Source organism: Thamnophis elegans, chromosome Z (assembly GCF_009769535.1).
Source record: "Thamnophis elegans isolate rThaEle1 chromosome Z, rThaEle1.pri, whole genome shotgun sequence".
Lineage (NCBI taxonomy): Eukaryota > Metazoa > Chordata > Lepidosauria > Squamata > Colubridae > Thamnophis > Thamnophis elegans.
Genome location: NC_045558.1, coordinates 126,934,203 through 126,943,869, shown reverse-complemented (window position 1 = coordinate 126,943,869; position 9,667 = coordinate 126,934,203). Strand labels below are relative to the sequence as shown.

General features: G+C 38.0%; 1 protein-coding gene across 1 annotated transcript; it reads right to left on the bottom strand.

Annotated features, from left to right (window-relative positions):
• Nucleotides 1-4,226: 4,226 nt before the first annotated feature.
• LOC116520503 (olfactory receptor 11G2-like) lies at nucleotides 4,227-5,165 on the bottom strand. Its single transcript, XM_032234748.1, has one exon. It carries the CDS (start codon nucleotides 5,163-5,165, stop codon nucleotides 4,227-4,229), a length of 939 nt encoding a protein of 312 aa, XP_032090639.1.
• Between the last annotated feature and the right edge of the window lie 4,502 nt (nucleotides 5,166-9,667).

Genomic DNA, 9,667 nt, shown 5'->3' with positions numbered 1-9,667 from the left:
CTGGAGCACAGTTCCCAGAGAAACAGTTGATCCAAAGTTTCCTAGAACTGATCAGACCTGATCCAACTTTTTTAAAAAAATGATATGAATTGGAGAGAGAGCAGTCAACAGAGGTTTTGGAAATAGTAGCCAAGAGAAGCCCGTCCTACTGTAAAATTGCTGGATTATGTTGTAATACATTTCTCTATTAGTAATTAGATTGTAATAAGTCAGATACCTATTAAAAGAGAAATTGATTTAAGTCTTAGCTGCTGTGTTTCTTTTTGCCAAATACCTTGTCATCCATTCACTGAAGTTATTTAAAAAGTTAATATTCTATGATTTTGTGTGTGTGTGTGTATCTGTGTATCTGTGTCTGTGTGTGTGTATATATATATATATATATATATATATATATATATATATATATATATATATATATATATATATATATATATATATATATATATATATATATATATATTGTTGTATTTGTGCTGATAAATAAATAAAGGGAGACTAGTATAGATCTATTTCAAGCTATTTAGCTCTCATCAGCTAGCCATACCCTTACTGGCATTTGAACCTGGGCTATATTACATACTAGGCAGACATCTTAGCCATTAGGCCACAGGCTCTATATGTGTTTGTGTGTGTGTGTGTGTCTGTGTGTCTGTGTGTCTGTGTGTGTCTGTGTGTGTGTGTGTGTGTGTGTGTGTGTGTGTATAAATATATATTTGTAGATTTTCATGGGTGTAGGTATGCTGGTCTTGTTGTATTCGGGTCTATTCCCATGTAAGATTGAGATTATCTTGGCAACATTTCAGCGAGGTCTCAGTTGTCATCTTCAGGCTGGTGTTTTCGGCTTAAAGCTTAATTTCTAGTGATCTATTAAAATTATTTTTGAAAGTTTTAAATGTTATTCTGAGATGGTTACCTACCTCACCCATCGCTCTGTAGTTCCAACCCAAAATCCTTTTATATGCATATATGAAGCAACAATTCCTGTAGCTCTGCTGAAATCAGAATGTTCTTTCATCCAGAAAAACGTTCATCAGAAATATTGAAATAATATTTGTTTAGACAAATGTTGGTTTCCACATGCTAGTTTTCTGAGTGATTGTTGTCTAGTTGTTGTAAGAAAAAAAATCACAGAATATATATAGAGAGAGAGATACTCACTCAACTATTTCTGAATAAACACTTCGGGGATTTATTCATTAGATGAGGAACCTCTTGTGAAAGATTGTTTTGGAGATCTTTCTCCAGAGAAATATAGTTCATTGAATTTGTCTCCAGATCCTTTCATTTGTCAGTAATGATGTTGTTCAACATCCAAAGAGACTTTCTCAGGAACAATAATTCTTTTTACATCAATTTCCCCCCATCGGTCCTTACAGAGCAAACATTGAATTTTGCTTTTGCTTCCCTTCCAAAAATTCATAAGGGCAACAGCCCTTTTATAGGGAGCTGTCAGACCGCTTGACTAATCAGATTTGAATACTGTTCCCCCCAGAACAGAGGACCTTGGTGGAAACTACTATACTGATTCTCAGTATGTAACAACTACACTACCATGCCCTCAGTGGTGGGTTTCTGCCAGTTAGCAACGACTCAGGAGAACGGGATGGTGAAATTTACCAATCCGGTGAGAGGAGGTTCGACCAGTGGACCCGGAACTAACTTCCGGAACGCCTGCCCCAGCTTTGTCACTCGCTCGCTCACCCCACTCCGTCCGGAAGCAGCTCCACCGCTCACTCCCCCCCGCCCGTCCACACTATCCTAGCCCATTTTGCTGTCAAGTCTCATACCTGGGAGTGGAGGTGGTGAACAGAGAAGCATGGAGAGATCCAGCGGCATAATCCCGCAGACAGCAGCGGCAAGCTCAGGAGTTTTCTCCTGGATTCCCCTCTGTCCTGCCTCCTCCGATCTCCCAAAGTTCTTTCCCCAGCGTGTGATAGCTTTCTACTGGATTCCCCTTTGTTCTGCCTTCTCCGATCTCCCTAATTTCGGCCCTTAATCCTCCAGTTGTCTATTTTTGGAAGGTTTTCCCCTCTCTTCCCCCCCCTTCATAGGAGTCCCAAAATTTTTGCCACATGGCTTTGGGGGGGGGGGAGGTCATGTGACTGAGTGTACCTGAGTGATGTCAAGTTGTCCATAACCACCCGGTCACATGACTGCCAAGCTATGCCCACAAAATAGGCCACACCCATAGAATAGGTTCTAAAATAAATTGAAACCCACCACTGCATGCCTTAAAACAAAAGTGCCAGCTTTGAAATTCTCCACCTGTTTTTTTTTTAAGTGGGCAATACCTAAGAAACAAATTTCCAGTCAAAACTTTTGACTGAAGTTCCCGTTAGGAAACTATTAAGTTTCTTAATATAAAATATAGGATTCCATCAAGAAAGTGAATCTTTCCCATGCCATCTCTCTCTCTCTCTCTCTCTCTCTCACACACACACACACACACACACACACACACACACACACACACAAACACAAACACACAAACACACAAACACACATACACACAAACACACACACCATTGTGGGGTTTAAACGTAGAAACATATGGAAAAATAATATTCTTTTTCCAGAAATTATTGTTTGATCTACCCTAGAAATATCCCAAATGAAGAATCAAAACTCTCACTATGTAGTGACAATTGAGTGTAACAATGTTGACGAACCTTTTCAGCACCAAGTGCCAAAACAGGACTGTGTACACCAGGGGTAGGTTCCTGCCAGTTCTAACCTCTTCTATAGAAGAGGTTCCACAAATCTACAGTACTGTTTAAAACCAGTTCCAGTTCTCTCCCCCCGCATGTCTGCACATCATCAAGATGAAGAGTGAGAGGAGGAATTCTGGGAGTTGAAGTCCACAAGTCTTAAAGCTGTCAAGTTTGAACACCCCTGGGGATCTTTAATTTAAAGGGTTAGGGGTGCAAGGGTCTTGTAACTTGACAACTTTAAGGCTTGTGTGCTTCAAATGCCAGAGTTCCTGAGCCAACCTTTTGGTTGCTAAGCAAGAGCGTTGTTAAGTGAGTTTCACCACATTTTACAAGTTGGCCACGCCCACCCAGTCACATGCTGCCAAGCCACTCCCACCTGGTCACATGGCCAGCAAGCCACTCCCACAAAGCAGGCCACACCTACAGAAGAGGATCTAAAAAAACTTGAAACCCACCACTGATGTACACATGTGGGGGCGCCGGAAACTGGAAGAGCAGTTCCATGGCACACATGTCCAAGCCATAGCAAATAAATTCTTATAGCAAATAAATAAATAAAGAGTATAGAGTATCTTTTTTCATGTTTTTTAATAAACAAAATTTATTTTAAAACATACATTTACAAGAACTGCTGTTGACTTTATTTTAGATGCATAGATTGGCTAGAGAGGATTAGGATTTAAATTGGAGAGAATAGAGGAGAAGTTTGGGGCAGAAAGAAGACAGATTATGCACATACAGGGTTACTTGCAAAATAAATGACAAGTACTTTATAAAATTAACAAGTGTAATGTATTGAAAACTGAGTGTGTTTCTTGACATCTTATGATATTAACTCAACCCTTTTGAAATACATGAGTTCAACAATTTCTTACTCAAAGGAACTATTAAACTGCTCCCGAATGGTCAATTGGAAAAGCTGTACAAATTAACAGCTCTGATATACCACTTCCTTGCTGAAATATTACAGTTTGAAATTAAACAATGGCAAGAATAAGTATCACTGATTTTAATATTTCTCCTGATGTTAAAAATGCAAGAAGTAAAATTATTGGTACTAAGGGCAATATTAGTATTAGGGTGTAATGGTTCCATAATACTAACTTGCATAATATTACCTTACTCCACAGTTGAAGGTGGCTTCTCTACTTTCGTAGTAAAAAAGAGAGAGGTACTCAAAGGAACTATTAAAATTTCAGAATAGACAACTTGAGAAGCTGTACAAATGAACAGCTCTGATATACCACTTTCTTGTTGAAATATTACAGTTTGAAATAACAATTGCAAGAATAAATATTATTGATCTTATTATTTCTGGTATTGCTAAAACTGAAAGAATTAAAATTATTGGTACTAAGGGCAATATTGCTTCCATTCTTGCATAATATTACCTTACTCCTCATTGCCCACAGTTATAGTTGGCCTCCCCACTTTCACAACTACTCATCTACCCTAACATGTATGATTAATACTTGATCGTGATGTAATTCATTACAATTTCTTTTTATTTCCCTATATAACTCCCTTCTTCCTCAACACCCTAACCAATGCTTCCTTCACCTGATTATTCCTGAGGCAGTAGATCAATGGATTGAGCAAAGGTGCACCAGCAGAGTAGAATAGTGTCATCACTTTAATATTCTCAGTACGATTTTTCTCGCTGTGCCCAATGTACATAGTGGCCACAGAACCGTAAAAAAGCGTCACCACTGCTAGGTGCGAAGATACCGTTTGGAAGCCCTTGTTTCCAGTGTTCTCACTTGACCTTTTTGCCAGCGTGAAAATAATCCCAACATAGGAGACCGCAATGAAAAGGAAAGTGCCCAGAATCAAGGCAGAAGTGATGACATAGCAGAAAAGAGAGAGAGATTCTGGGGGATGACAAGCTAGAACCAATAATCCAGCAGAGTCGCAAATGTAGTGATCAATAGAGTTGGGACCACAGAAGGACAGCCTGGAGATCAAGAAGACTGGGACAAGATACCAGAGAAAGCCAATAACCCAACAAATAGTCACTAGGAGGATGCACATCTTTTTAGACATAATCTGTGTGTATTGTAGTGGATAGCAGATGGCCAAATATCGATCCAAGGCCATGGCTGAGAGAAAGAAGCATTCAGTGGTGCCAAGGGAGAAGGAGACATAAAATTGGATGAAGCAGGCATGGAAAGAGATGACCCCACCTGGGAAGGACAGGTCAAAGAGCATCCTTGGAACTGTAGCACTTACATAACAGACTTCCATCCAGGAAAAGTTGCTCAGCAAAATGTACATAGGAAGGGAAGACAAGTGGGCATCTTGAGATACTACCAAGATGATGACCATGTTTTCAACCAAAGTGAGGGTGTAGACCAGTGTGAATGAGATGAGAAGAAACAGCCGTCCTTGTTGTCCAACTTTGAAGCCAAGCAGAATGAATTCCTGCAGTGTTGTTGCATTAAACTGTTCCATCTGGAGCACAGTTCCCAGAGGAAAAGTTGATCCAAAGTTTCCTAGAACTGATCAGACCTGATCCAACTTTTTTTTAAAAAAAATGATATGAATTGGAGAGAGAGCAGTCCACAGAAGTTTTCGAAATAGCAGCCAAGAGAACCACTGTAGAATTGTTGGATCATGATGCAATACATTTCTTTATTAGTAATTTAGATTGTAATAAGTCAGATACCTATTAAAAGATAAGTTGATTTAAGTCTTATCTGCTGTGTTTCTTTTTGCCAAATATCTTGTCATCCATTCACTGAGATTATTTAAAAAGTTAGTATTCTATGATTTTTGCATATACATTCTTTTCTATATGTGTCTATATGTTTCAGAATCATTTCTTTATGCAAAGCTCTTCAAATATCCAAGCAAATTCTAAGAGTCCACAGCTGCAGACTGTCTTATCAGAAATTTACCCAAAAATGAACAAGTAAGAGTAACAATGATACAGTGGTCAAAAATGTTTGGATATAATATAGAATTAGAGAATTGGCAAAATAAGAAATTATAAATTAACAATGGAAACTTCACATAAAGAAAACTCATATAAATTTTTTTATAGATGGCATCTACCACCAGATAGGTTAGACAAAATGTTCAAAAATATGTATAGTAGATGTTGGAAATGTAACCAAAAATCTGGCACATATTACCATCTGTGGATTTAAAGAATAAAAATTACAGGCAAAAATATGTATATGGTTAGAAAATATGTTAGGAAAACATGTAGACCTTAAACATGATTTTTTAAAATTAGGTATAATACCAGGAAAAAATTAATAAAGTGTATATTTAATTTTGCATGTATTAACAGAAGCAAGAATTATATTTGCCAGCATTGGAAAAATTAAGAAATGCCAGTGGATGAAGAGATAATTAAGAAGATATTGCTCTGTGCAGAAATGGAAGATCAAACAGAAAGAAGATACAGAATACTACCAAGAATGGAATTTATTTTATCAATGGTTGAAAAAGGAGTAAAGATTAAGAATATAATTTGTATTGTTAAGCAAACAAAGTAACCCAGACAACACAATTTATTAAGCACTAATTAAATGTAATAGTGGGGGGGGGGGAAACTGGCCCAAAGTTAGTGTCTTTTTCCCACCCACTACTTTTAACAATTTAATCAAACAAGATTAAATTTATTCCTTCAACAAAGTCTGCACTTTCCAAGGAACCATTCTCAACAGTCCAGTAAATTTGACTAAATCTGTCTTCTAAAATTATATTATCTATTTTGGTTTGTTAAGAATTCTTTCTGTACCATAGCTGTGCAGGATGAGACGTTCCAGCCAAGCAGGGACATGGCAGTTTGTCTGGTGCTCAGAATTTCACTTTCTGGTGAAGGAATAAAAGATTTAAGTTTGGTTTTATGCGTCATACTGAATTTAAATTATTCTTATTTTCAAAAAGGGTTGCTACAGATTTCATCCAACAAATAAAAGCTTCTTGGGAATTGCTCTGTTGAGAATAGATTTAATGCCAGGGAAACAAAATTTCCTATGGGAATGAATAAATCAATGGAGGACATGTTTCTCAAGGGTATTCAACTTGAAAACTCAATGTGTAAAGATTGAAGCTGGCAAGGTGGAGACTAGTGATTCTCCGGAACACACACACACACACACACACACACACACACACACACACCACCTTTTCCAGGAAAAAAATGGGAGGTTGCACCCACAATACTCTCTCATGTCATCAAGAAGGTCTACCTTGAAGTAGGATTCTAATGCCTCCAAAATATTTATTTTATTGAAACATGCCTTCCCTTCTCAGCTTATTTCCAATATCCAGATGCAGCATGCTCCTTTGTGTACAGACTGAATTCCTTAATTAATATTTGAATTGTATATTTATGATCTACTTTTAAAGGCAGCCTTTTCACCATGCATTCAGCAACTCCCTTCCATCAGTCTCAGAAGATGTTCTTGAGAACATAACCAAATATCCAGCTGACATTTTTGAATATTTAAAATGTTCATCTCCTTCTCTGTGATTTTAAAGGCTTTGCATAGAACAGGTTTCAAAATCAGGGTGATTTTCTCTTGCCATACTTTTCTCCATGCAGTCCTCAATGGAACTGGAGGGAAGTATGCAGTGGGTACCCCAAGGCTCTGTTTTGGGCCCAGTACTCTTCAATATCTTCATCAATGATTTGGACGAGGGGATAAAAGGGGAACTCATCAAATTTGCAGATGATACCAAGCTGGCAGGAATAGCCAACACTCTAGGCTTAAGATACAGAAGGATCTTGACAAACCTGAACATTGGGCACTATCTAACAATATGAAATTCAATGGTGAAAAGAGTAAGGTTCTACATTTAGGCAAGAAAAACAAAATGCACAGGTACAGTATAGGTGGTACCTTGCTCAATAGTAGTAACTGTGAGAGGAATATTGGAGTCCTAGTGGACAACCATTTAAATGTGAGTCAACCGTGTGCAGCAGTTACCAAAAAAGCCAACACAGTTCTAGGCTGCATAAACAGAGGGATAGAATCAAGATCACGTGAAGTGTTAATACCACTTTATAATGCCTTGGTAAGGCCACACTTGGAATATTGAATCCACAATCGCCATGATGTAAAAATGATGTTGAGACTCCAGAAAGAGTGCAGAGAAGAGCAACAAAGAAGATTAGGGGACTGGAGGATAAAATTTATGAAGAATGGTTGCCTAATATGACTAGTTTAATGAAAAGAAGGACAAGGGGAGACATGATAGCAGTATTCCAATATCTCAGGGGCTACCACAAAGAAGGAGTCAAGTTATTTTCCAAAGCACCTGAGGGCAGGACAAGAAGCAATGGGTGGAAACTAATCAAGGAGAGAAGCAACCTAGAACTAAGGAGAAATGTCCTGACAGTTAGAACAACTTGCTTTCAGAAGTTGTGAATGCTCCAACACTGGAAGTTTCTAAAAAGATGTTGGATAACCATTTGTCTGAAGTGGTGTAGGGTTTCCTGCCTAAGCAGAGGGGATGGACTAGAAGACTTCCAAAGTCCCTTCCAATTCTGTTATTCTATGTTCTAAATGTGACTGCCTCCTCCACAACACATTCTCTCCACTTGTGAGCTCAGAAAAGGTGACTATTAGTGGTCTCAAAACTGCTTTTTCAAAAGTCAACTGGACTTTGTTTTTTTTTTCCCTTGATGAAGACGTTTTGCTTCTCATCTATGAAGCTTCTTCAGAAAACTTAAGGATGTAAAGCGAAACATCTTCCTCAAGGAAAAAAAACGAAGTCCAGTTGCCTTTTGAAAAAGCACTTTTGAGGCAATCATGACATGGATGACTGAGAATCTCCATAGACATTAGACAAGACAAAAGGACTGATTAACTGCAAGAATTGACTTCTTTCTACCATAAGAGAACATAGCATGTTCTTTCTATTTAAACAACAACCCCAAAGAACCGAAAAGAAACACTCTTTGGGGCTTATAGATAACGATCTCTGTTCTTGTGAGGCAACAATTCCCAAGGGGCACCCAATACTTAACACAAAACTTCAAGGTTTGTAAATCACACAGCACTTCCTTTCTTCCTGCTCAGGTCCCTGAATATGATTTTTGAGCACCACTGTAAGAACGAGAAGATAACAGCTTTCTTTCACTCCCTAATCCTAACTTATTTCAACATCCTTTCTGAGGTAACACATGAACTATTCTTATAAGATAAGGACTGACTTTGTGAAGAAGGAACATGGAGGAGTTAATTTGATTAATTAATCTTCTTGAGAAGCTGCCATCTTCTCAAGAAAGAAGAGATTTGGTCAGCGAGATGGTGTGAGAACGATAAGGGATGACTAGCAACAATAAGCCATGACTGTGGGAGGTTTTTTATACTCCAGTTCAAATTGTAAAACAGTCAGACAAATATAATGGGTTGCCTGCTTTCGCTGATAAGAGTTAACAAACATCCAGCACTGTTTATTCTACTTTCCATCTATATCTCAGCACAAAATAGTATTTATTTTCTAGATTAATGAGTCCTCAGATTGCAATCAGATTTTAAATGAAGGATTCATCTAAACTGTTTAGTAACATGACACCAGGTGCTCCTTCTGTTTTCTCTTATCTGAATATCCCCTGTTGAGAAAGATTTTTGAAGAAATATTTTCAAATAATGAACACCCATTTCAGTACAGTTAAATCTCCTTCCAAGGATTTAATGAGGAAGAGAGAGAGACAATTTGGTGTAGTGGTTAAGGCATCAGACTAGGAACCAGGAGATTTCTAGACCTGCCTTAAGCACAACCCAGCTTGGTGATTTTGTGCCAGTCACTCTCCCTCGATCCTCAGAAGGAGGCAATAGCAAATGGCTTCTGGAAAAAAATTGTGCCAAATTGACTGCAGGGACATATCCAGACAATCTCCGACATGATTGAATGGAAGAAAAAAAATAAGAAAGCAGCTTTGCCTGAGTACCAGAGGACACAATATTATATTTAATGGATTAAAAATCTGG